This window comes from Nomia melanderi, chromosome 2 (assembly GCF_051020985.1).
Source record: "Nomia melanderi isolate GNS246 chromosome 2, iyNomMela1, whole genome shotgun sequence".
NCBI lineage: Eukaryota > Metazoa > Arthropoda > Insecta > Hymenoptera > Halictidae > Nomia > Nomia melanderi.
In genome coordinates, this window is record NC_135000.1 from 26,763,989 (window position 1) to 26,791,710 (window position 27,722).

Genomic DNA, 27,722 nt, shown 5'->3' on the forward strand with positions numbered 1-27,722 from the left:
CCAGGGAAAGTTCCTTAGCGACAGTGCGTCACGGACTACAGTTTAAATAGTTCCCGTTAAAAATTTCACGGCGGAAGCGTTTTATGATAAACGAAGCGACGCGAAAGTTTCCGCGTTGGTCCGTTTAAACTTTTACCGGAGTAACATGCACGGAGCGTTTCGCTCGGTTCGCATCGATTCCGGGCCGGTAAATCTCTTTTGAAAAGTACGTCGCGGCGCATTGATTCCGTCGCGGGCGACGGAGCCAGGGTATTCCGGCGGGGTGGCTGGAATGGCTTTTAATAGGAGGTCGAATTCTTAACGCGCGGTGACGAAAGGCAGAGGCTGAAAAGGGGCCGCGGGAGGAATACACCGGATCCGCGGCTCCCCGGGGACAGTGTCGATAAAAATGCCTCCGCGCAACCGGGGGATACATCAAGTATTTCGCCGAAGAGCGACAGGTGACAAGGGAGATTACTTTTGCGTTTGTGCGGCCGGAGACGGACGTGTGTGGCTGGTAACGCCGGTAACGAGCGTGTCGCGCGGCCCGCGGCGAATATCTTTCTTGTAGGTCAGCGATATATCCTGCCTCTCGCCAAAGGATTTCAATTTTCCGCAATCTCTTCTCCCCCACTCTTACCTGACAAACGATTTCCGATCTTCCTGCCACGTTCAAACGAGATCTATCTTTTTGGCAGGGTTTTCCTAAAATGAAACGCGGTCCGCTGAATTTTGAATACGTTACACGCGCCTCGTACTCGGGATTCCTGTAATATCGGCGATCCTTTCATCGCGCGGATCGACGAATGAAATATTAAATTACCGTCCGGGAGGACCGTCCGATGTTCGTCTAAAGGAGGAAACGCGGCGATTCGGTAATAGGTGAATCGGAAGAATAGATTTTCGAATGGTTCCACGGTCCTACAAGACTTACTCCCCGGGTTACCCGCCGCGCAGGAATTTCATTCGATCGGGTCCAATATGCGGTGAACGTTTTTTGCCGCGCTGCTATGAGTTATTCTTTTTGCACGCCGGTATTCGATTATGTCGTGGCAGCGGTGCACGCGGACGCGGCTTAAATGGCCTAACCGGTTCCACCCAGAAAATGTTTCTCGTGTAACGGCCCGACGGAAGTTGGACTTGGACGAACTTAATTGGGTTTTGTTCCACGGCCTTCGATCGGTCGCCTGGTCGTTGCCGTTGCCGTCGGTGCTGCTGTTCCACCGCCGCCGCCGCCGCCGCCGCCGCCGCCGCCGCGACTTTTGCCCTCCCTCGGCATTCGCGACGAGTGCCGGAGCAACGTACCCGCGTTTTCCACACGTTTTCCATCGGGATTTGGCCCGTTGTTCGGCTATCGATCCCCTTTCGACCATCGTTCCTCTCGGCAGCCGTTCTTTTTCTGGGAACGCGAACAGACTGCCGGCACGGCACGTTCTCCCTTCGACGGTGTTCTCCGCGCCAAAAATCCACTCGCAGAGGGAAGCATTCTCGCGGGACGATTTCATGGGTTTTCATTTTTTCTTTCTCTTCTTTCTCTCCATTTTCGACCAGCCACATTTCCAACGCCGTCGGCGAAACACGCTTAACCCCTGCCCGGCTCGATGGGAAACGAGCATCGGGACGAGAGAGGAGAGGCACGGGACGAGGAAAAAAAGGACGGGCGTCGATTCGCGTCATTACCGCGACGGTAAGATATCTCGCGGCGAGATTTAGTCGTATCCGTTAACGAATCCGCGATGGAATCCGCGAATATGCCCGAGGGGGCTGCGGTGGCGCTCGCCGTTCGTCGCGTGCCCGAAGTTTGCTTTCAGAAACGAGTTTTTGAATTCGTAATTCGCGACGATATTGAATTTCTGCGGAGATGAAGTTGCTTTCGCCAATAACGCGTCGCTTTTAAAGGAGCAACGCACACTCCTGCCGGCGACATAACTTGAAAGGAGAAATTAGATTTTATCTCTCGTCTACCTTATCCCTGAGGGTCTGGCGGGCGTATTTTTCCTTACCAAGATTTCTTTTCCGCCGTTCGAATATCGATCCCTCTACCCGAACCACCCTCCGTCGTGTTCCGTTCACGCGGATCGAGCGCGAGAGGGGCTTTAGCCGGCTAGAAAACTCACGGTGCGTAACGTTAAGCGGCAGAAAAGTCGGTTCCCGCGGAGCCGTCGACGCGGTGTTCGGCTCCGGCGTCGGCGTCGGCGTCGGTCTCGCGGGACGATTTTCCGAGCGTATCTCTTCTCGCACCCTTCGAACCGTCCGGCCGCGTCCCTTCGACACGATCCTCCGGCGTGTTCTTTCGCGCACCGTCGCCGAACGTTCCTCCCTGTCTATCGCCTTTGATCGTTCTAGTGCGCGCTGCATAGCTTTTAAGCAAGAACCGTAGACTACAAAAGCTCTTTCGACGCGGCGCGTAAAGTGGGCTTCACCTTTTCCGATTCGCGAGCGAGCTATCCAATGCCGCGTCGCCGAACGCATCGACCGAACGATTCCTCGGAAGGAAATATGCGACAGCTTTTACCGGGATGTTCGTCTTCTCCTTTCGAGAAATGCATCCGCGAGACGCAGCCGTGTGGCAACGTCGACCGAAATTAATAGGTCGACGGTTGCTGGGGTCACCGATTGATTCGCACTCGACTGCGGTTCGTTCAACCGGACGAGAATTGCTCGTAAACTTCTCGAACGAAGCATTGACGTTTACTGAGAAAAACGTACGAAGAACGGTAACGTAACTCAAGCGGTTTGATATTACATTCTCTGAGTTATGCATAACCCGGTCCTTCTCTTGATCGTCTTTCCGTTTCACCGTTAACCCTCGGAGTACCGCATCACGCAGTCATTTCTGACCCCACACCGATGTTCCACTAATACATTCGCTGTCGCCGGAGCTCACCGCCAATACTGTACAAACACAGTGACGGTTGCTCGAGCTCGAAACCCTCATAGACGTACCCTGTGTAAGTTCGTGTCGGGTTATGTTAGGATTCTTGTTTCGCACGTAGGAAAGAAAAGAATCGAGTTCTGAACATAACAAAACTTTATTTCAATCTCTTCGCATAGACCGTTCACAATTGTTAATATCACCGTCATCATTGTCAGCGAATGCGACGTAGTCCAGTTCTTCGCTTGTCGATAATCAGCCATTGTATCAGAGTTCCACGGGAAACTGCGTGGCATTTGTTTCTCCGCACCGTCGAATGGTCACGACGGGTCGCAAATGACCCGGGCATGGTCTGCGGAGGGTTAATGCTGCGTCGGTCGTGTTGAACCGACCGAATCGTTCATTATTCCCGCTCGTCGCTGACCGTTCCGATCGAATAACGTTTAAAGGCCCGCGTCGAGTCGTGCGTGCTCGCGAGCGCGTGTAGTACCAGTCTCGCGCAAATGCATCGAAATCTATAGCCCCGCGTCCCGATGCACACGACCAGCCACGGTCGTAGAAATTGGGGGTATCGATGCAGCGTTCCTGCTACTTTTAACGCGGTAAATTAATGAACATCGTCAATGTCGTCGGCTCAACGACGGCTGCCGCATACAGATAGCCGCGGGGAAAATTTGCCGAACCGGCCACCGGTGCTCGGGTAACGTCGTTATCGCGTCGCGAGCGAGCACACCGCGGAAAAATCAGCGCAGATTTTCGTGGGCATCGCCGGTTGTAAACGCGATGACGCCGCGGTAACTTTCCCTCGGAGTATACACACACGGCACCTTTATTTTATCCCTGCTAATTCGACGTCGTTCGCATAATTTTTTCGGATCGGCCGCCTACGAGCCGGCAATTGTTTTTTACGCGACGTGATTTCAACGCGACGGGATCGTCACCGGAACGGGCGGATATTTTTTCAGCCGAATCGGCCGCCTGCATTCGGCAAATTTCTGGCGCCCAGGAATAATTTGCGCGCGGCTTGATTGCAGCCGAACAACCTTTTTTCCCGCCGACTAAAACACCGATGGAAATCATCCGCGCGTAGGAGCGTCGATGGGCGAGCCTTTATTAAATAAACACGGCGCTTCGATGTTATTCGCCGCGGGGGGCCATCTTTCCACGAATATCCGCAAAACTTGGTACACCCGGGGACGACGTAACGAGGTGATCGTTAGCCACACGTTTATTACGCTCCCTCAGCATCCTCGAGCAAATAAAGCGTGCTGAAATCCGTGCTGGCGCAAATGTTCCGACGGAAATTCGGGTCAAGAACTAACATCGAACAATCCGACGAAAAAGAGAAAGAAGAAGCGACGGGGTAATTCAAACACGGTGCCGTTGTACGCGCGCATCCACCGAACCGTTTCATTTCGTGTCCCGAAATTTCGTTATTATGCCGTCGGGTGAGCGCCGAGATCGATTAGACCCGTTCAGCGGTAATTTCGTTACGGCGTCGAGTACAAAAGGATGGAGGACATCCTCCGGACCAATCGAGAATCGAAGGAGAACGAACCTATCGATTAAGTAGAAATTCACTGGTGTCCGACTCCTATTTCGACTCAGCTTTCCATAAACCGCACGTTGTCGACTACTCTTACAAAATTTCATTAAACGCACCGACTTGCCCAGAAGAATACCCATTCGAAATTCACCCAGGGAAAACAATAACCAGAATATAAAAAACATCCAAGACGTCGCCCCTTAACTAGTCAGAAACGTCCTCTTCCCAGGGGTTAACGTCGGAAGACACCGTCAGCGTTAAACGCGCATCGGCTCCTCAATCCCGGCGCCTCGCGCTTATCAGCGGCGGGTAGCGTAAAAAGGCGGAGAGCTATCGTCGTATCTCGAGAACAAATAACGAAGGCCCGTTTCTCTTTTTTCTGATTGCAGATTGGCGGCGTTGCAGCGGTGTCAACGAGATACCAACGACGGGGACGAGGACGAGGACGCCGAGGATGGCGGCGTGATCGTGTCGCGGGGGTGGTGGGGTTGAAAATCGGCGCTTGCCCGGTATCTCCTGTGCACCTTCTTCCTTCTCTCTCTCTCTCCTCCCGTCCGTCCTCCTTTCCCGTTCGATCCTCCTTTTCCTTTTTTCCAGCAGTCGACTGCCCCCTATTCTTCTCCGGCCGCGGCTCTGCCTCCGCTTCCGCGTTTCGGCCACGTGCGTGCGGTGCTGGCTCGCGAAGCACGCACACGCAACTCGCGGGACACCGGCGAGCAGAGGAGAAAGAACAGAGAGACGCAGCCAGGCGAGCGTAGTCCCGGAGACTGCGCGCAACCGTCGCTCGACGCTCGGAGTGGGGGGTCACCTGTCGTGGCGCTGCGCGTCGTTAGTGTGACGGCGACCGTCGTGGGTCTCGCATCGTCCCGTCGTGCGCGCGAACCGAACCGCCTCGAGAGTGACTTTCCGGTGAGTCCACAGTGACAGAGGGTGAGAGGGAGAGAGAGGGAGACACGCGTGCACACACACACGCGCGCCTAGAGAAAAAACACGGGCAGGGGTGGATAGGGCGCGCACGTGCGCGCAGGGTGGTCGGCCGCCTCTCGTCCTCGCGCTCCTTCTCTCCGACTCGGATCCCGTTGCCGGAGGGTGGCCGGTGGTCGGTCGGGGTCCGTCTTGGTTTTCGAAAATTCGCTGCGAGGCGCGCGCCAGCACGCCGCGTTCCGAGTTCTCGTGAATGTGCGGGGTCGGTAAGAAGCCGGTCGTCGTCGTCCCGAGGGAAACATGCGTGAACAGAGCTGGAGGACAACGACTGCGACAGCGTCAGCGACGAGGAACACGCTGCACGTGACTGCGGCACCCTCGCACCTTCTGCTGCAGTGAGTGGAGAAGCCGAGAGAAACGGAGGGAAGGAGAGTGATTGAGAGGAACACGGTTCTTTCTCGCCCCGTTCTTCTCCGTTGCACCGCACGTGCGGGTTGTCGGGTCGCGGCGCCGGCAACGGATGTGCTTCGCCCTTCGTTCTTCGCGGGGAGTAAAGAGTGCCGGTGGTTGGTGCGGTATTTTCTCGTGAGTTACTCGCCGCGGTTCTCTCGTTCCCGTGCAACCCTCGCGGAGGAGACTACGAACCCTGGCACGTATCCGGTCCAGTTCGAACCACCCGAGAGAAGATGAGGCGTACCATCTTGGAAACGAGGATGCACCCCGTGTTGTCCTGCTGGTGCGTCGTCGCCACGGTCACCCTGGCCCTCGCGGCCTGGCAGGAGAACATCAGGCCGAAGATGTACGTCCAGCTCGGTAAGTGATCGTTCACCTTTGTTTACTCTAGCCTATCGTATCGTTCCGCGTATTGCTGCGTATTTCGTCTACGACCCGCAGGCACGGCCGTTGTCGGCCGCTAACGATTCCTAGAAATCTCGTCGACGACGAGAGAACGTCGCGGTTTCGCGTTTCTCCCGTACACACGCTCGGGCCAAGGTTAATCGCGTCGATAACAAAGGAGAGTGGTTCGTAGCAAAGACGAGGGGAAAGAAAAAAAGAACCTACTTACCGGTTCGAATAACGCGGGGGCGCTTCCGTTCGACGGTCAGGGCGACCCTCCTGCCCCGCGTCTTTCGTTCACCTTCCGCCACCCCGGGGAAGCGATGAAAAATTCTCGGATCGAGATTTCCCGTTCTATTTTCCTCCTCTTTTTTCCCGGCCGCCTCTTTCATTCGAAATTCCCTGTCGGTTGCTTACCGATCGAACGAAAGCGACTACCACGGCAACAAAAGCTGAGCCGCGATTACGCTCGAAGAAAAATTAAAATTCCTTCGACGGGAGATCCCTCTCCCGCTCCCTGTTTATTACGAGACGGGTGCAGTGGGATGGGTGGAGCTTTATTTTCTCGTTTTCTCGCGTAGCATGCGTCCGGGTAGCCGAGCGACGATGCGGAACGGAAGTTGCACCGGGTGCACAGGGTCATGGACCTTCCCCCACCTCGGTATTGTTTCAACCCTTAGCGGCGCGGGGAGGTATGTGTGCAACTCGGTGACTGCGAACCCTAATCAGTGACATAACCGGACCCCCCGCGCGGCTACATGGAAAGAATATAAAGCTATATCGACCGGCGTGTCCCGTTTAAATGATTAAAGCGCGCGATAGAACGGATATTCGTGGAAAAACTCGTCACCGGCGATTTGCGCCCCTATCGATTTTGCGATCCGTGCTCGATAAACGTTCATCGCCGATCCCGTTCGACTCGGGGTCCGCTCTACTACGACCGATCGAACCTGCTCCTCTTCTCTTCTCCTCTCCTTCGTTTCTTCTTCGCGCACCCGCTTCGACCGAGCGGCAGAGCGATCCGCCGGGAACAAAAAGGATCGGCCGATGGGGCGTGAGAGATTAAAGTGTCTACCGTGCAATTAAAAAGCGACGAGTGCGTCGAACGAACGATTGATCGATATCTCGCGCTCGCCCGCGGGAGATGCGGAGAAGACCGCGAGCGGGAACGGCGCGAGTGCTGTCAAGGCCGGAGGTTTTCCGCGAGGAGCCGGCACCGAGGAGGAACGAAGGGAGTCGAGGGTGAAAAAGAGAGGAGCGGGAAGAGCGAGTGACGCCGGAGAGTACAAAGCGTCCCACATCCGAGGCACTCGACCTTAACGGCACTCGGCGTGTTCGCAGCGATGGTACGCGACCGACGCCCAACATCCATCATTCTTTCCGCGGTGGAACGATGTTTCGGCGAGAAAAGGAACGAAATAAATTGCCCCGAAGCGAGTGCATCGTATCCCGCCCAAATGCCACTCCATTTACGGAAAACTTTGCGATTCCATCCTCCCCCGGAGCCTGGCTCCGCTGTGCAACGCCTATTAGAGCCAGTTCCCTGCCCCGACGTTCTTTGATCCTGTGCCAATGAACGCTCCTCGAAGGGCCTTCTCGAGGCCTGGGCTCGTTGGGAATTACTTTATTAAGGAACCACTCGATATGACCAGGATTCTTGGATTCTTTGCCGTTTACCTGCGCCCAAGTGCTAATCCCCAGCCCGTTAATCGCCCCAAGCTGTTCGCCGAGAACCGCCCGGGATCGTTTTTAAAAGTGCTCCGAACTGGCTCGAACGGACCTGCCAGCAGGAAAGTTCTGTTAACCGGTCAGCTGTGCGCGACGAGTACATTCGTCACAAAGAAATGGGAATTTGTTGTGTCACCGCGAGAGAAATTCAAGTATATTCGCGAATTTCAAGGATTTAATAGACACGAACGATGTAAAATGGACAAAGGAAATGTACAAGGTTACTATGGAAAAATTACACGACATAGACGTATACTTTTAAAAGAGGGCAACACGGTTCACCGGTTAACACGTTGATTGTCACGAGTAATTCGTCTAATGGCGAAACAATAGGTGAACATAGGTTGTTCGGCTAAGGGAGAGCGAGGACAAGGAAAATCTTCGAAATTACCGAGGAAGCGTAGTTTGGAAGTTCGAGGAAGGTTCAGGATTTAGCATACTGGCCGGCAGGGGTGGTGTGTCGCTTCGACGGGGGCGTACCGTAGTTCGACGATTCAGCGGCGGAAGTATGGCGGTAGTAAGCCGGAACATAAGCTCATTAGGTCGTTATGAATTTCGTCCGTGTATTATTTTCCAATAGCGACGCGGACAGAGGCGCCGCGCCGCGCCGCGCCGCGCCCGGCGACCGGGGGACGCGCGGCAGGAATTGAAATTACACGAAGCACGTGTTATTAATACGCCACTGGCATTGCGGCAACGGCGCTGTTTTGCTCACTGAGCCAGAATTTCTGCTAATTCTACAACGGGGAGAACCACGCCGCAGAACCGAAATTGTAATCGCCGGGAAACGCATATTGCCGTTACGGCTGCCACCGGGGGAGGGAGGGAGCATCGCCTTCGCTGACGCAACGTTATCCGATGCAGCGCGTTACGATTCCGCCATTTAACCGTACGCGTTTTTATTCGGCACCGTTCGAAACTATACGGCCGTTGTTACCGTTCGCCAATTAACCGTCCATTGAATCCCCTTTCCGTCGACCTTGCCGCCGCTGGCTCCGACCTTTCAACTGTCATTGGTGCTTACTGACTTTTTCCGATACTAGCCTCGCGGTTTGCTTTTCATCATTCATTTGGAAAGGAGATGTAGCCGACAGCCGGAAGCACTTCGCGTCCAGTCAGACGTTATTTCCCCGTATCGTCGAAACGCGCGAATTCCCGCGCGATCGTATTTTTCTTGACCGTTTTCCCGACGGAACGGTGCTCCCGTGGAATCCCATCGGCACGAAACACGAATGCAGAAGACAAACGTAGCCGTAGTTTGCCGAGCGCACGATTCGCCGGGCACGTATCCCGCAACAGCGGCAGTTAAAGGGTTAATTCGTGGACTTGCCGGTCCCCGGGAAGTTTCGCCGGTCGTTTCCTCTTTCGGGCGTGTTGTCGTCTTCCGGTTCGTTGGCTTTCAAACGTAAAAAGCATCGACGCATAGCGATATTTCAACGGTCGCGTGGAAAATGGGCCGCGCATCTGCGAATCGCTCGTCCGCCGGACTGCGCTGACGATCGGTCGTTTCTGTTGAAACGAAAAACAGCCACCCCTCCAGCCCCGGCCGTTTCCAGCGAAAAAAAGCGCGTAAAATATTTGCTCGCCATCGGAGAGTCGTGAATCAGGGCACACGGACGCTTAAAAAATAGCGCGGCGAGACGTGTTTGAAACATCGAAACCGCGGCGAGAAGATGAGCGCGGTCGCGTCGGAACGCGATCACCGGCTCGACGCAGGCCGCCTATGACGAATAAAAGGGAGATCGGTGAGGTGGAACCAGCTGGGCTCGTCCGCCGTCCCTTTGACGGTCGAAACACGGCCGGATCGATAGTAACGCGTCGACCGAACCTATCGGCGGCGATGCCTGCTGAATTTCGCCGGCCGATTCGACGCCGAAAAACTTTTGGTAACGGACGATACGCGCGGCCCGTGTAAACGCCGCGTTCGCGGGAACGCGTTAAATAAAAGACACCGGGGGATCGGATCCGCGGTCGATAATAACACTGGTTACCAGTTCATTACGGCATCGCAGTCCGAATGGGAGCGTCGGATCAGTATATGGGCTATAGCGGGCAGTTAATCCATATTACGGTAACTTTATCTGGCAGCGAGGAATACCGCAGCGGACCAATCACAGCACGGCCTCCGACCGATGAGAGGATACATTATGATTAGTTTCAGCATACCATATACGCGACCCAGCACGTATAACCCGACCTCGGTCCAACCACTGGCTAAAATTACTGGGAATCGTGTCGATTGACTCCACGTTCCCAGCCTCGCGATACGTAATTCCGACTCCGCAACTTCGATCGGTTCGATTGTCTTTCCCTCCCGTCCTTTTCTTTCGCTTCTCTGTCGGGAAAGAGGACAACGCGACCGTTCTTCTTTTTTTCATTCCGCTCCGCTTCCGGATGTTACCGTCTCCCCTTTAATTCTCGTATGCGCAAGGAACCCGAACCCATCGTGGATTAATACCAGACAATTGGCGAGGTGTAGGAGCTCGCGAGCCTGGAAATGATTGATTCGATGCGAGAAGTGGCAAGGTGAATGGGGGGAGGGGGGCGGGAGATCGGGAGGTGGTGTCTCCCCTTTTTAAGAATTCTCTTTGAGGATCGTTCGCGTGTACCTACCACCCCCGCATTTTTTGTGAGCCTCGAGTGTGTACTCGACGATAGAATAAGTAGCATACTGGCATTGCCGAGGGGTTCATAAATCTTTTGTCGAGAAGATCCCCCTCGCTATGCTCGATCCAGGAAAGCAAAAGGTCAAAAGCAACGGCTGTCGGGATGCCGGGCGAACGGGAACGAGGAACGGTTCCTTGGTTCGACGGGTACAAGTAAAAGTGTCCTCTTATCGCTGGTGTTGACTCGACCTCGCGGTGTCTCGGGGTTGGGCTCCCCGTAAATACGATTGCCACCGCGAAACTTGGATGGAGTTTCGCTCGCGTCATTTCCGACGATTGGTTCCGTAATTCGTCCCATTCCATCGATGGATAGACGATTAGTTGGCGATTTTATTATCGACTCGAAACTTGGCGGATTCTTTAATATCGCAGCGACGGGACGCGCGGCAGCGGTAGCGGCGGCGGCGACGGCGGCCGCCACCCCGGCTGCTCGAGAAACTTGCTCCCCGAGTGGCTATATCGGCTCGCCTCCTCCGGCAGCCCCTACTTCAAAGGGAACGGCGGACCGCCGGATGCATTAATATAATTTCCCGATGGGAGAATCGAATAAAATAAACTCCGGAATAGTTTCGGTCGGCGGCTGCGGTGTTTCGCGAAGTCCAACGACAAGTTCTCCCGAAGAAGACGCGGCGACGGTAATCCGTTAATACACCGCCGCGCGGAGTATCGCGAGACGGTCGGGGGATTTCTCGCGATGCTTAATTATTCGCGTGCCCTTCACCTACAGCTGAAAATATTGCGACCGGCTGGAGAGTCGCGCTGATAACGAGGCGCGCCGGTGCTCCGCCAAAAGGGAAGAAGTTAACGAGAATCTTCAAGGTTCTCTTTTTTTTTTCTCGCGCGCTTTGAGTCATCGTAGTTCGATAAAGTTGTAGAGCAACCGGAAGCCGTCTATTTTCCTTCTCTCGGGCATCTTCCGCATCATTGGATCGAATAATAAAATGAAACGGCGTCGTCCTTCGCGGCAGAGTTGACTGACCTTTCGCTCACGGGGATCCCCGTGATAACGTTGTTTCGGTTTATTTTTATCCCTTTATTCGTCTATCGTGCTCGAATCGTTGGCCCACGGCCTACCCTTTGTTCCTCGGGCGTCCACGTCCGCGTCGACGTCAACGTCGACGTTGGACGTCGATGTTGGCCGTCGTCCGTGCGTCGCGTGGCCGGGCGAGGCGAAACGAAGCGGCCCGATCTTTTCCTCCTCGATTTGGCCGGCGCAGAAATTGGTTTATCGGCGGACAAAGTATGAATAATTCAAACCGGACGATTCACAGTCCAATCAATTCGGATCCGAAAGCAACGCGGCGGCGACCCGTGGCCTAGGGGAGACCCTCGCATCGGACAGGGTGGAACGAAAAGGCCCATTAGTAGTAGTGGTACGGTCTAGTCTAATGCGAAGGTCGAATCGTCCGTCGTGCGGTACTCGCCAATCAAGTTCAACCACCCTCCAAGCGAATGGAACAATAGTCGAGAGGAATAAAAGTAATCCGTGCTCGAGCACGATCAAGCGAACGATTTGTCTCGCCGCTCGCCGCGAATTTAGAGCGACGTCGACGTCAACTCTCGTTTAACCGACAACGCATCGCCGGGGTATCTTCTAATTCGCCTGTCTCCGGCTTCTGTCGCGATTCTTTCTTTACGCGTCGAGTGCGAGAGAGGATCCGGCTCACGTTATAAACGACTCCTTCCCGGCGAGCGTGTTTACGAAGATTCTCGCGAGAGACCACATTCTCGCGCAGGGATATCCGCGGTACAATTCCACGGAGGGCAGGATCGAAAGGCGGTTCGCGCGTCGGCAAACAGCGGCTCGTCGAGGACGAATCGATTTTCGCAAATCGGATCAGCCCCGGTTCGATACGAATACTTCCATTTTACAGGTTATTACAGATCTCTGGTCGATAAACGGTTAACCGACTGAGGTCGTCCTCGCTCGGTCGCGGCCCGGTCTACGGTTATCCGGTCGTCCTCGCGCATCGTTCGAATCCGCCTGAAATCCAAACAATTTCGACGTCTCTATAATGACATTCGGGACGGGGGAGTCGCGCGCGCCCGCCGCCCCTAAACCCGCCGAGTGCCTGTCTAAAGTAAAAGCAATGCATAATTAATTTAGCGCGACGGCGAATTGGTGCAAGGTGCACGGAAGCCGTAGGAGGAACGGCAGAAGGAAACGATGCCGCGGGAAATGGAGCTGCAGCGACTAGAGCGGCGGGGGGGAAAAAGCAAGGAAAAGGGAAATAGAGAAAAAGAGTGTCTGGCGTAAAGAGAGAAAAAGAGCGGTGGGCGGGCGCGGAGGGATGAAGAGATGAAGAGGGAAAGAGAGAAACGTGTACGTGACATCGCGTCGCTCCGAGTACAAGTTTCGCAAACTCGATTACACTGGTTTTTCTCCATTGTTGATTTCCACTCGCGATTTTTCCGTGATGTAATTGTTGGACGTATGCTCGTTGTTGTACGCTCGTTGTTCTCTGCGCCCGTACGCGGCCGTATCGCTAGATAGCGAACTAGTCGATACGCTTCTTCGGTTTCGAGTTTTCGCCGACGAGCCGAGTTTCGGAGCGAATTTCCAACCGAATTTCTCGGCGCGGACTCACGGGGAACTGTTCTCCCGTGGTTATATTAAACCGCGGATCCTTCGGGGCGCGCGTAATCGACGAAACGGCTGGACGTTGCCTCTTGTCGCGCGGTTTATTCAATAATCGTGAGGTCCGTGTCGGACGCGCGCGCGCCCGTAGACACGCGAGGATCGCGCACGCCGTACGCAAACCCGTCGCGCGTCAGTCAGATATCGGACTCGCTGTCGCTATCAGCGGCTTCCGGCAGCATCGCGGAATCATCGGGCGTTGCTGGAGTCTTAGTAGGTTGTAACTTACGCCAATCCGTTGCAATTTGCGGTTTAATCGAGCGTATCTGCTGGATCAATACGAGTGGCTCGTCCTCCTGCCTCCCTTCCCCTCCCCCCCTGCCCCGTTTCTCTTTCCATTGCGTTTCTAAACTCGGAGTTTCCGTCTGCCCCGCTCACCCCGCTCGCCGCTTTCCGTCTCCGGGCCGCCACTCGCCGCCTCTCGCCGCTGTCTTTCCTTCTCGTTTCACTTTTCCAGCCGGCGGCTCTCCGGGCTCGCTCTCCCGGCGAGTATCGCTCGGATCTTTAAAAGCTTTCCATCAGCCGCGCGGAAAAGTTTGCTCGGAATCACGAGATTATCATCGTTCCGATCGGAGGACGCCGCTCCTCGCGATTGATTCGACGGGGGGTCGAGCGGGAGAGATACCATTTTCCCGATTTCCCGGAGCCCGGCGAAAGTTACGGCGGCTGCTGGATGGAACGCGGAAAGGGCCGACGAACACGATCGAGGAGATCTCCCGAATATTCTTTCCGCTCGTTTCCCCGACGTCGGGGAGACGCGTAGGAGTCGTTCCACCGCGGAACGTTCCCCCCGAACAGATTACACGGGATCCCCGGACGACTTTAAACTTCGTTCCGCCGATCTCCTTCCGTGGCTCGGTACGCTCTCGTGCGTCAATTAAGAAACGGAAGCGTCCTCGAAGGGGGCACCGAATCCGAAACTTACGACCGCCGATGGCTTTTCGGGTGGGGGGGAACAGAAGTTTGTTCCCCGAAACGCGGAATTCCGTTTCGCGCGGGACCCGAGAGCCGCGCGAGTGATTCCTCGGTTACGATTCCCCGTTAACGGAGCGTTTCGATTAGTCGTACCGTTCCCAGCCATGGAACTTTCCGCGAGTTTCATGGGAATTTTCTAGGAAACACCGCGCACCGCGTTAATCAACCCCCGCGCGCGAGAATTGAGAGTCGTCGGGGCGCGTTTGTCGTAAATTCGCGACGAGCCTCGGTTCGAAGTTCTAATTTGAAGGTGTCGCGAGAATAATTGCAGCGATCGTCGGTAGCCGTGATAAATAAGGTTAATACCGTGGCGTTTTCAGCGCGGCTTTGTTTCACGGATGGTAATATCGTGACCAGTGGAACGCCGACGCGGACCGCGCCGGTCCGGTCCGCTCCGTACCGTGGGGAATTCATTACGCGTATAGCTTCCGCGCACCGTAAAAAGAAAGGGGCTTTTCACGGATTAGGAGCATCCCTTTCCGTCTCCCGTTTTCGAGCGGCGCGGCGGCGTATCTCACGGCGACGAGTCTCCGCTCGCTCGCTCGCTCGCCCGCAGCCCGTGTTAACGGTGAACGGAAATATCGTCTAGGCTTTTCAGCGGTCATTGCCGTGGAATGGTGACTCGTGTCCTGCGAGATCGATCGGTCTCCCGAGCATCCTGCGGAATGCGTCACCGCGCGACGCGTATTCCGTCCTCTCGCAGGGAATACACGGTCCTTCTCCAGGAACATTGCCTTCGCACACGCGCGTACGCGCCGCGTTATTAATTACTCCCGTGTCCGCTGGACAGCGGCCGATCGCAATCTTTCACGGTGCTCTCTACAGACAATTTCCCGTTGCTGCCCCCATTCGCCTCGTCTCTTTCGATTCGATCGTTCGGGTAATTCATTGCCGTCGCATCTTGTAGATGTTAATGAAACGGTAATTCCGATCGTATATATGTATATTTATTAGCGTGTAACTTAACACGACAAACGGGGTTCGCTGTACAAGACTAAGGAAACAATATATGGGTGGCAGGCAAGTAACTATTAAAGTATATACGCTACCGAGCCCACATACGGAGCAACCCGTACGAATACGAATGTATATCTTAACTGAAACTTCACTGCAGTTGGTAATTCAATCAAAGAATTTGTCTATAACTCGAGTGTACTTAGGTACGCGAACCATTGTTACCGAATCAACTTGTATCCGATCTATCTACTTCTATCCTCGCGTTTGATTAAAGGCGACTCGGCGTGTCGCGACATTTGCGAGTCGAATGGGCCTGATCGAATCAAACGGGGAACGTTCCCGTTCGGAGGAAATTGCGTCGCCTATTCGGTAACGAGCGGCGCGGAGTCGCCGCATTTAAAAATCGGTTTGCATTCGCGCCCGCCTTTGTAGCTCGTTGACCGATCGGTCCCTTAGCCAGTCAAGATTTCTCGCCCCGAGTCACGAATCAGGAGCTTTTCAATCGGTCCTCGGTACGACTGGCATCCTGGAAGATCGATCGTCCTTTCTCCGTCTCTTTCTCCGTCTCCCTTCCGTTCTGCAGGACGATGCGTCAGTCGTGAGATAGTGGAAGCCTAAGGGAGGGAACGGTAGGGACAAATGGAGGGTGTCCGGAGGGTGCTTCGACTCGGGCACCGCTGCTCTCGGAAACGAGTCCCTCTCGCTTTCTCGTTCGCGCCGCCCCGCGCCCCGTTCCCACCGACAACCCCCTCTCGTTCATTCCTGTGTCTGCATTTCTGCCTCTTCTCCTCGATTCCGTCGCCTCGACTCGCCTCGCCTCGCCTCGTCTCGCTCCGCTCTTTCTCCGTCGCCGCTTCCGCCTAATATCGTGGCTTAAGATGTCCGATACACGTACACACGATCGACCGCGCGCATCCCCGTAGGAACACCGGTATGCAAGAGCGGCTCGTGAAAGGAAAGGGACGAGAATCGAGAATTGAGACGACTGCCTCTCCGAGTGGAAAATTCGATCGCGTCGGTTCAAAATGCAAAGCCCCGCGGAGAGAGAGATCGGTTTCTTCGCACGGTATTTTGTAACTCGGTTCGCGGCGACGTCGATGTATACTTTAACCGAGTTCGCGCAAGTTCGCCCGATCAAGAATTTCTGATCGGTCGAGCGGCGCGCGGATCGGTACGGTCGGGGCCAAGATTACGAGTATCCGTTGCTTTTTGTTAATCAAACAGAAGTTTTTTTTGGGGGGTGGGGGGGGGGGGGGGGGGATCGGTTAAAAGTTGGCTCGTTCCTTCCCGGAAAAGTTGGCGAGCGCGTTAAACAGCTGCAGCGGCACGGTCGAGCGACCCTCTGCACGCGTTGCCGCAGAATCCCATGGAGAATGGGGCAGGCAGACGGAAGGAGAGATCGCGTGTGTGGTTTGCGGAGAAAGAATGAACGGTTTACGGTTTCGGGGAAAGAGGAGCCGTGAATAGGGACTCGGAATTGGCTGCAACGTGGAACGCTGGTCCTCGAGCCCGGTCCTCGGATCATTTTGCAGAAGAGAAACGAGTCGACTGACTCGGATGACAGTGCCGTCGGCCGCGCTCGCCTCGGGGATGCGTTGAAACACCGATGAAAAATCGTGGAATTCGATCGCGCGGAAGCTTTCCAGTCTCCTTCGGGCTCGGGGAGAACATTTCTCCGGGCCGGCCGACAAATGTACGGTCAGTTTTCTCGTTATCGCGACGCAACCAGAATTTCGGGGTAACATCGTCGGACCTGGCCGTGCAAATATTTAAGCCGTCCCTGAAGAGGACAGCCGGCGAGAGGCGAAAGAGGGAGAAGATCGAGGGTGAGAGAGACAGAGAGAAATAACCAAGAGAGAGAGAGAGAGAGAGAGAGAGAGAGAGAGAGAGAGAGAGAGAGAGAGATGAGAGAGAGAGAGATGAAAGAGAGAGAGCAAGAGATCGGAAACGTCAGAGAAAGAGGAAGAAAGAGGGAGAACCGAAGGATGGAGAGAACAAGGGAGCAAGAGAGAGGAATTGGTGGCTGCATCATATATCCCTTGTGGTGGTCGAGTGCGCCCGCTGCGTCGGTGGTGGTAGTCGTGTGGGTGAGGGGGTGGCGACCACGTGACCGCCTACGGGCGCCATGTTAGGCACGAGGGATGCCGGTTTCGCACGAAGTGGCACGAAGTCGCACGAAGTTGGAGTCGCCATGTGGTCCTCGCGGGTTCAACCGATCAATACCTTGCCGGCTGCTGGCACAGCCAAGAGAGCACCAACTTGTGCACGCGGGACGATCCTGGCAACGACGAGGACATTTTCGGGGTCACCGTATCGTTTCTTCTAAAACCACCTCCCGCCGTTTCTTACCCGTTCTTCCGGTTCGTTCCTATCGCGCTGTCGCAGCAAGTAAATAACGCGAGAAAAGAGAGAGGAGGGTGAACTCTGCGAATCGCGGTCGACCCTTCGCCATAACGAATTTATCAGGTGTATCTTCATTGCCGAAGCCTGGCAATGGAAACCCCCCGTTGTTCCGTTGTTCCGTTGTTTCTCCCCTTCGGCGAGACCGCAGTCTATCGCGCAGAAGTGAACGTAAGCGTCTAATTTCGCTTCCGCGCGTCTATGCAGCGGCGCGCACGTGGATGGCGGTATGTAGGTGCTCTGCGGTGAACGTCTCGCCGATTCCCTATAAATTGTCTCAAACAGTATTCGCGGCTTGGCAAAGTTTGTCGCGGCCGGTGCCGCGATTAACGGGGCTAAAACTGTTGTTCGACGTCGGACCTAGCCGAGAATTTATCAGCCGTGTGGGAGATCCTTGGAGAAAACCACGCCGGCGACCGGTAGGTACACACCGTCGAGCGGATAATCCGGCGTCGGTGGGATCGAGGCGAGAAATCAGATTGGAACGATTCGATTCTGGCGTCGAATCTCGTTTATAAAGCCCATTACCGCCTCGAGATGTTTCTCGGAGCGGCCGCAAACTCGTCGATAAACGCGTTCGTTCCGTTGGCTCGATCGAAAAAGGCTCTCCGCGGGCCGCCGCGTTGTCCGCGGCCAGAGGGACGAGCGGGAACGGGCCGATAGCCGGGGTAATCGTGAAATATGAAACACACGCGAGTCGTTTCACCTGCCACGTCGCCGCTCGTGCCGAAGTAAAACGGTCGCGGTGAATAAACGCGATAGTTTCCATTATTGGAACCATGCGCGTATCTGTTCCCTCGGCGACGGGGATGGCCGTTTCCGCTACCTGCATGCCAAGGCAGCACGAAAGCACGCGGCGCGGATCAGGGATGGGGCGGATGGCGAACAAAGCTCGGCCAGAGATCCTGGCATTTCGAGGTGCGACCGTTCTCTCCGTCTGTGTTTAAGAGGCAGCTCGTACCGTGTCCCCGCGATGCTCGATTGCCATTTCCAATATCCTTCCCCCCTCGGCTGGATGAGGCATCGTGTATATCTGCCGGCTGCTCAACGGGGAATCGATAGAATTTCGTCGTCCCGTACTTTCGCGTATCTCCCTTTCCGTTTTGGTAATCCACTTAATTCAATCCAGCGCGCGCCGGCTCTCCGCCGCGCCGATATCCCACCCCGCGCCAGAAGTCCCGTATTAGTTTCTTTCGGGTTCCACGATGATTGCCGCGGTAATTCCTCGTTACAGTTGCATCGGTCTTCCTGTCGGTCACGCACCGTTGCGGCCGACTTCTACACGCGATCCGTTCGCGCTTTCTTTTCAATGCCCCTTTGTTCGCTCGTCGGATTTTCGGAGGCGCGAAATCGTCGGTTCAACGGTCGAGAGTTCGTTTTTCGGAATATTCCCGCGGGCGAGACCGGAAAGCCTCTCGCAGGCGAATTCTCTGGAAGCGTCGAGGCGTTTTCTTCCCGGGGATGATCGAGAGGCGCGTGTTCGCGCCCCGAGTTCGCCTGACTCCTTCCATCGAAGCGCGATATAATTAACGCGGTGCAGTAATTATCGGAGGCGAAAGGTCTCTCCTCTCGCGTCGACTTAGCTTCGTGTCAACGAGCGCCTTCGTCTGCCGGTGCTCGATTTCCAATAAACATCCTGCCCCGATACTCGCGTTCCCGTGCGCTCGGTTGTCGCCTTGCGGATCCGTGGGACTCGATAGAATTTCGTCGTTCGCCGTTGGCCCTTCGCCGCCCTTCCCGTTCGCCCCGTTTACGATGCGGCCCGTCGTTCCGCGGGAACATATATTCGTCTCTATCTCATCCGGGAGCCAGGACAGTCGGGAGAGATTATGGAAAAGCTATGCACCCGTGGAGAGATAACGAATGCGCGGAGCACGAGCTCCTCGGCGAAGGGAGAGACTGCTCGGGAGATAGCGGAACGACGAAAAAGCGTACGGAAGAGAAGGAACGGTCGGCGAACAAGAAGCCGGCGGGCGGTGGGGCGGGATTGCGACGGAGAGAAGGGTCCGTTCTCAGGGTTCGCCGGCCCAATCCGGCTTTACCGTCTCATCATGCAAATTGTATGACTGCAGGATAAGCGGAGAGGTGCCGCTATCGCTGTTCACGCACCGCGTCGCTCCTCGGGAACGCGGCCGCAAACGCAGCAATCGACGGAGGCGTGTAACGCTCGCGACGTCAATGAGAACGGAGTTTTCACGTAGCCCGATGACTCTTTAACGTTGGAACTACCTAGCACTTTCACCGAGTTTTTCAATTTCTTCGGAGTCTTATACTTATACGACTTATATTTCAATTTAGGCGTTACCGAACTGGCTTCTTAATAATTTCTCACCGAAACACCTGTAACTTCTCGGTACAGATTGTAAAATTGAATATCGGACTAGTGTATATTAGAATAGAACGAAGCTCCGTGCATTTGATCGTTCGCACAATAAAGTTCAACGATCGCAACTTTGATCGCGAAGAGGTAATTGGAGTTATTTCCAGCGGACACCGCGAGAGATGCTCGCCGAGCATCGCCGAAAATAAATGCGAACGCTGCGATACAGGCTTCGCTCATTAACGCTCGTAGAGATTGTCAGCGAGGGAACTCTTGCCATTCAGAAATGGAATTACTCGTATTTAAAAATATTCGGTTCGGTCGCTTGCGCCGCGGCAAATCGCGTTCAGTCTCCTTTATGAAACGAACCGTCGTGCCCGTTGTTCGGAGCTCGGTTAGCGGAACATTCTATCCGGAGTCGCGCTTTGTCTTCCGCCAGTTTCGGGAACGCCGGCGATGCCCGACTACCCCGGCAGCGGGAGGGGCTCGGTCACGCGACGGATTTTAAAAGGCATTCCTCGCGATAATTTTCATCCGGTGAAATCAAACGCGAAACGTCGGGACCGCATATTTTTCGCGGCCAGGGAACGCGACGGTTGAACGGTAAACAGGATTTTTTCCGCTTGCCGTGCGCCGAGCATTTAAAAGTTGCCGTGCAGCTCGCAGAGCCGGCCTTTCCCGGCCACGGTCTCGGTTATTTGGGAAATTAGCGACTCCGTCTAGTCGGAAAGTCCGCTCGGTCGAGTCCGCCGCTAATAAAAATATAGCGTGCGACAAGAGGTTCCGAGGTATTCTCGAGCACGTTAGGTAACGCGGCCACGTTGCCACCGCGAAATCCTGCACCGAGAGTTTCTCCCTTTCCCTCTCTTTCTCTTTCCGCCTTTTCTCTTTCCGGTTGGCCGGCGGTCCACGTATTCCATTCTTTTCTCGCGGCGATTCCCCTTCGTCTACGACTTTAATCCCACGGAAAATAGTGGCGTGTACTTAACGCTTTAAGAATGTCGCATCTGCGCCGTGCTGTCTGGGCACGTGCGCCTCTTACGGCCTCTCCTCTCCGTCTCTCTCCTCCTCTCTTGCTCTCTTGTTTGCTACTTTCCTCCCTGCCCGCTTCTCCGTCTTCTTTCACCCCGGTGTGGCCGGTTGCAACCTCTCCTCCTCCCCTTTCGGCCAACCGTTCCCGTTACTTTTTCTCGTGCACTCTCCCCGCGCCGCGTCCCCGGTCCTTTTCGGCCTCTCGCCGACTGGACGCTGAAAGAGTTCATCGATCTCCGGCGGGAAAGGAGAGAGACGAGAGGGCTCTTTAAACGCGGTCGCTTTAATAAAAATTGATGGCAGCTAGATAGCTCGAGGTCAATTCGACGAGTGTCGTTAGCCGCTTAATTACCGGCGCATCGCCGCTCCGCGTCACGAATCGAGATATCTCGATCGGTCTGGATCGCGGGGCCATTGCTCGTCTTTCGGAACCTTAAGGCTCGATGCACGCTGCTCGTCCGCTCGATCTCCGAATCGGAATTCTTCGTCTATTGTTTTCGGTGGATAAAGATAGAGCGAGATCGAACTGGGATCGGAGTTCTCGGTCAGCTGATAACGATGGTCTTTATCATTATTGCGAAGTACGCGTCTGTAGTCTCTAATTGTTCTTGTTTACGTGGTATTATATCGTTCATTATACGCACGCACTCAATCGGTGCTCGCCAATAAACAGAGACAAGCTTCGTCTGTTCCCTAGTACGATTGATGCAATATTTTCAGCGCGGGACATGAATAACTAAATATTTTACTCGGTATTTACATTTTATTGAAGGTGTCGCTCAAGCGACTCCACTCTACCGTACATTATAAACAATTGATGAATATTTAAACCGAAACTGATCCTCGCACCGAAGGCAAATAGGACGAATTGTTACTTATTTGGCGTCCCGATTGTTAGGTCTCACCGTTACTCGGCGGCTTACAAATCACAATTGTTTACAAGAGCGTTAAACCGTTCGTTACGGGCTTCTCGGAGTAAATTCTGCGAGCGAGCCGGTTTATCCCGCTCGCCGGAATTATTAATCGCTCGATCCGTTCGGTCCGCGGAACTCGTGGAAAGGATCGTCGAGTACGGAGCGCGACGGGTACACGACCGTTGGATTATCTCTCGGGCTCGAAATACGAATTAATTAGATGTTTGCCCGGCTCTAAATTAGAGTCGTGCCAAGTTCGCGTCGCTTGTTCTCCCTCCGGACCCTCGTGTTCCTTTTTTTCCCCCCCGTACCCCTCCCGCTCGCCCCCGCCGAATAATCGTCGACGAATCGAGGGGATTCGGTCGAACCGGGGCTCGTTGGCCCGCGAGCACAAAGGATTTCGAATGTTATCGGCGGGCCCGTAGTTGGCGCGGCTTTGATTTATGACGCGCGATGCGTTCAGAAAACGAGTAATGCTCGGACGTCGCGCGCGTCTCCGCGTACGACGCACGATTTGCCGGGCGCTTTGAAAACAAATTCTTTCCCCGTGCAGCGTGTCAGCTATGCAGGATATTTGAATTTCAGAGTTTTCATTCGTTAAACCATCCCCTCGGATACCGGCGCCTGGACAGTTGAAATTTCGAAATTATTCCCGTCGCATACGGTGTACGCCGGTTGTCCCTTTGATTGGCGCGCACGACCGCGGATATTGTTTTGTCGGACAAAAAAAAATGTATATATATGTATATATATGTACATATATACCTACACGCACGAACATATAAATATAGTTTCACGCGTGTACGTATATAGAAATAAAATACCGAACAAATTCGACGCTATCGAGCGTGTAATTTCCGACGAATTCCATGTGATCTCGCTGTTGCAAGGGACCAACCGCCTGGCTGAGACCGGCGACGCGTATTACGCGAAACAGAGCCAGCCGGTCGGTCCTTTGTACACAATTCGATCGCGAACACGCGACGGTGAACGCGGCCGATTTATGCTGCGCCGAACGGTGGACGTGTTTGGATCAACCGAGGCTGATTGTTCGCGCGACGTGCAGCGAGCTCGAGCGCGCCCCTCGTCGCGGGATTGAATTTAAAAGGTCGCCGGGTGGGGATCCCGCGTCGTTAAAGGCGAGAAGAAAACGGTGTAACGCGAAGGAGAACGTTCGTTACGAGGCCCGTTAAACCAGCCGTTGCATCGGTCGTCGCGACGACGAGGCTAGAACAAACACCGATATCCGCGGCCCAATCAGTTATTCCATCGACGAGCCGCCGTTACGAGCGCGCGCGAACCTCCGCGTTTCTTTCTCCGCCAGCGGACGTCGGCGTAACGCCTGTTTTATTGGCAATTTCAGAAATTGCGAGCGAGTCGCGCGCGAGTATCGCGCACTCCGCTCTCCGCCGGTGTCCCCGCCGATGAACGAACGGCCACTATTATATTCTCCGCTTTTATCCCGGCCTTTCCCTTTTTCGCCGCGCCCCCTTTGCCCCGCTCGTCCCCCCTGGAAAGCCACGATCTCTCTGGACAGAGGCCCGGAGTTTCACTTTGCGGCGATCCGGGGCCGGAAACCGTCGCGCTGACTTATTGGTTCGCGATCCGTTTGGACGTGTCGCGGCCGGGGGAAAAAAAGGGTGCACGTCGGACCCTCCCTTTTGTCTTGCTCCCGCGGCGCGGGCTTTGCCATCGGCGACGAGGACAATCGAAAGTCGAACGAAACCAGGCCAGCGTCTCGCTGCCAAATCGTCCTCCCCCCCCAATTTTCCCTCGTCCAACCGTCCCGTTTTTCCCCGCGACCAAGAAAACTTTCGCATTGTCCGAGGGGAAAGCCCCGGAGGACGGGGACGGGCCTCCGAATCCCGATCGAACCCAGTTTCCTCCGCGCGTTCTCGTTTGCGCGCGCCAACATTTTTCGCCGGCGGCCGCCTGGAAGGCACACACGCTCGGATATGCGCCCCCTCTTCCCCGGCGGTGCACGGAAATCGCGCAACCGGCCCGAGGTTTCAATTTGTCCACGCCGCGCGCAAAGATTTACGCGATCGGATCACGTTGAAAAACGGGAACCGTATAATTCACGGAAGCGTTTGTCCTAAGCGGAATGAATTCGCGGATCACCTCGCGCGGACGGTTTTTCCTTGTTATTTGTTCTCTCTCCCTCTCTCTCTCTCTCTGTCTCTCTCCGTTCAACCCCGTTTTTTCCGCAACTCCGGTGCGTACCCGTCCAGCCCACGCGTTTCGCCTTTTGGCGTGTTATTTTCTGACCGAGTTTCGGCGAGCGGCGATTGACGTCCGCCAATATTTCGGAGGAGATACATTGTGCGCGTTGCGCGCGCTCCAGCAATTCGCGTTGTTGAGCTTCGCCGGAGCATATAAATAAAAAAAGCTGTTAGCTGCAAGAAGAATGGCTCCTGGCCGCTTTGTTATTGTTCGGAATTTCAATGAGGACGCTCCGCGGGAAACTTTACCTTTGCGTTCGATCGATTCCGTTCTCTTTACGTAACAGTCAAATCTGACGGTACGCACGCACATTCGAGGATATTGTACAACGTTCGTGGATTTCCGTACCGTTCAACGTTCGCATCGATCGGCAGATAAAATACCGCGATGGCTTTCGCTTCCTTTTTCCTCGTTCCTTCGCGGCGAGATTTGGAGGAGCGATGAAACGTTGACGGTAACGTGTACGTACGCGGGTATCCACTTACACGGCGCGCGTTGTTCAGTAGCGTACTGCAACGCGAAGTCACGAGTTTCTTCGCGGTTCCTTTCCCCCCTCCCCCCTCGTTTCCTTGTGTTTTCCACGCGAAAGAGTGGACCGCGCGGCGAAAGTTTTCTAGCGAACCCGGTGTGCACCGTTAATGACGGCCGCATACTCGAGGGTTCCGCCGGTGCACACGAACGGTGTCGTTGCACCGCACTGCCTCGGTGCATAATTATCAGTCTCCGAAGCACGCCGTGCGCTAATTACAGGCTAACGTATTAGTTCACGACGTCAGGCGTGTTAGGGTCGGTGTAAATATTTGGCAAGGGTCGAGTAGGAGCACGAAGTGGAGCCGGCGTGCGTCCCGTCCTTTGGTTACACTGTCTTTAAATCACCATTAACTAGCTTCCGCGGACCGGGAGAAAATTTGAGTTTCGCTCTGCTAATTGCCCCGCAGTTTTCCCTTCGGTGGCGGCCGAATTTTTCGTGGATTTTATTTGATCGCGGAGCACCGGCCGACTGCTCCGTTCGAATTCAACGAAGCTCGTTACGGTTCCGCTCGTTCGTTCGTTCGTCCGTTCGCTCGTTCGTTCGTCCGTTCGTTCGTTCGTTCATTCGTTCGTTCGAATTTTATATTTTCCAGCGGGCTTGTCGCTTAATTATGCACCGCCGCGGACTCGCGGTCAGCGATTTTTGACCGGGGCGCCCCCGGACAAGTGAAATAGACCGTTCCGCGAATTAATCGAAGTTAAACAGGGATTAATAGCATTTTTTGGGAGGTCGGGGTTCGGACCCACGCGAAACTCCGTTTAAATATTTGACTTCGGCGTTGTCGGTGTCGATTGGATTTCGCTCGGGTTGCATCGCATCCAAAACTCGTTCGACCCCGTTCGCCTGTGTGCACCTATCCGAATACATCGAACCTCGTTGAACGCTCCGGTAACGTTGTTGCAAAACCGTTGAACGAAATCGTTGGGCGACAACCGCGCGTCGAAATTTCGTGATCATCGATTGAAAGAACCTTCCCGGTTTTTCGGTGTCCATTCGCGTTTCGCTTCGCCACCGACCCAAGGTATTTACATTTATTTTATCGGAAATCATTTTTCCACGTTGGGTCCGTTTAAAACGAGGACACGGACCTATAGACTCGTCCTGGAAACCGATCCGCGCGCGTTCTCGACTCGCCCGAGGATCCGTCCGCTTGGACGAACCCGTCCGGAGTGTCTCGCGCGTTTCTCGCTTGTTGCCCACGGATTTCTCCGTGAAAATCAAAGCGTCGTTCCGGGCGGAAGGCCGGAATCGGGCGACGGAATTCCGCGCGGCCGAGTTACCCCGAAAAAGGAACAATCGTCGATCCGCTTGCTTATCCACGTCATGCGCACGCTCACGCAGCCACGCGGGCACGCGAAACGGCGGAGCCTGTATGCCGTCTAAACATATATTACGTTTCAGAGTACGTTACCTGAATTCGCGGGTAAAAGTGATTCCGAGTCGCTCTCGTATTCCAGAGATTTTATATTCCAGATGCACTCGAGTTTACAAATATCGACTGCGTCGGGTAGGGACGTTGGCGCGGCGCGCGAGAGAAATTTGCTGAAAAATCGTTCCGCCGCGAGGAATTCGTGCGCGGAATAATCCTGACGTGAAAGAGTACGCGCGCGCGCGCTCTTAGTCCGTTCGTCCGTCAGGTCCGAACGAGGCAAACGAGCACGATAAGAGCGGACGATTGTTTTTATTCGGGCGCTGATTCGCGGAACGGGGAACGAAATTAACGCGATGACCAAATAATTGATAATTATTCTCATGTATCTTCGTTACGAGTGAGTAAATGATACCGACAACTCGAGATACTCGTGTCGATGATTTTAATACTAGGATTACGCACATTTGTGCCGCACGTTATTCTAGAAGCACCGATGATGTTCGTTCATTTAGATCTTCGAAATCAGAGGTTTACAATCTACGAGGATTCGCGGATTGGAAACGGAAAATAAAAATCTGTTAACAACTGCTCAACGGTCATTTATTATAAGTTTAGCAAAAGGGCGTCGTTACTCGGGCGACATAGTGAACAATGATCGATCTGTTATACGTTTAAACGAAAGAGCGTCGTTACTCGGACGCGATGAAGGTATCGATGCTCGGATGACGTAACATGTCCGAAAATGCTCACAATAAATGGACGGTTAGTCGAAATAGACAGTAAACATTTGGCTAATATTTATAATATTCCGTCCACGTCGGACTGACGCATTCCGTAAACTCGATGTGACGCGCTGCAGCGCAGACCGATCCCGCGGGAGCGGGTCCCCGAAAAGTTTGCCGTACACCGAGCCCGATGCTCAGAGACATAATGGGACTTAATTACGTTCTGGAGCGGCGTCGCGCTCCTCCGAACCGTTCCGCGGGCCGGATAAAAATAATCTTGTCACGGGGCGAGCGTGCCAGAAATTTAATGCCTCGAACCGCTCGTATATTTCACGACACCGTACAATTTTCATAGGACCGCGGCGCGCGGCGCCCCACGGATACGTTTCTTTTTAGTCGGCCGGAATATAATGCCCGCTGGAGAGGGTGACGCATTCATTGCGAATCAACCGAGACTCCTGCCGACCGAATTCCAACCGAATTAACCCCGGCGAAGCCCGACCGAAATCCAACTAAGAGGGTCGTCGAAATAAAAGCCTCGCGCAAACTCTGGGGGCTGCTGCTCCTCGGCTCGCGTGTGCGTGCGTGTGCACGTACGCGCCGCTCGCGCGTGCATGCGCGCCGAATCGCCGGCACTTCGGAGCGATTGCCGTAACGGGGCTCGATGCACCCGAGCAGACCGGCAGTAGGTCGATGACGTCACTGCCTCGGGATATACCCGTTCCTCGAACTCATTAATTAAAATACACATTCTTATCTGACCGCGCACGTAACGTCTCGCGGCCAACTTCCGACTCCACTTGAGGGGGAAAAAATGATATTAGCTGGCGGAGTCGTAGAAACGCGGCCGCGGAAGAACGACATTAGTTTCGTCCTAATTACACGATTTTTCTTCCGAACCGGAGATAACGTTTTAAACGGTTCGGATAAAAATGTTCCGCGAGCGCTCGCGACCGACCAGGATTCCCCCGCGAGTTAATTGGCCGCCGCTCGAAGCCGGTCCTCTCTCCGAAACTATTTTTTTCGTCCGCTCGGGTTTCTCGCGGGCTTCCGACGCGCGCCGAATATTCGAAAAAAAA

At 54.6% G+C, this 27,722-nt stretch overlaps 1 protein-coding gene across 2 annotated transcripts in view; it reads left to right on the forward strand.

Moving 5' to 3' along the window:
• Nucleotides 1–27,722, forward strand: part of Sema1a (semaphorin 1a) — a 184,449-nt gene that overhangs the window by 24,732 nt on the left and 131,995 nt on the right. For both annotated transcript variants that reach the window (XM_031991698.2, XM_031991699.2), the window contains exon 2: nucleotides 4,790–6,137. In XM_031991698.2, coding sequence (XP_031847558.1) covers nucleotides 6,011–6,137 — 127 coding nt within the window. In that variant the 5' untranslated portion in view covers nucleotides 4,790–6,010. The remainder of the gene's footprint in view (nucleotides 1–4,789; nucleotides 6,138–27,722) is intronic.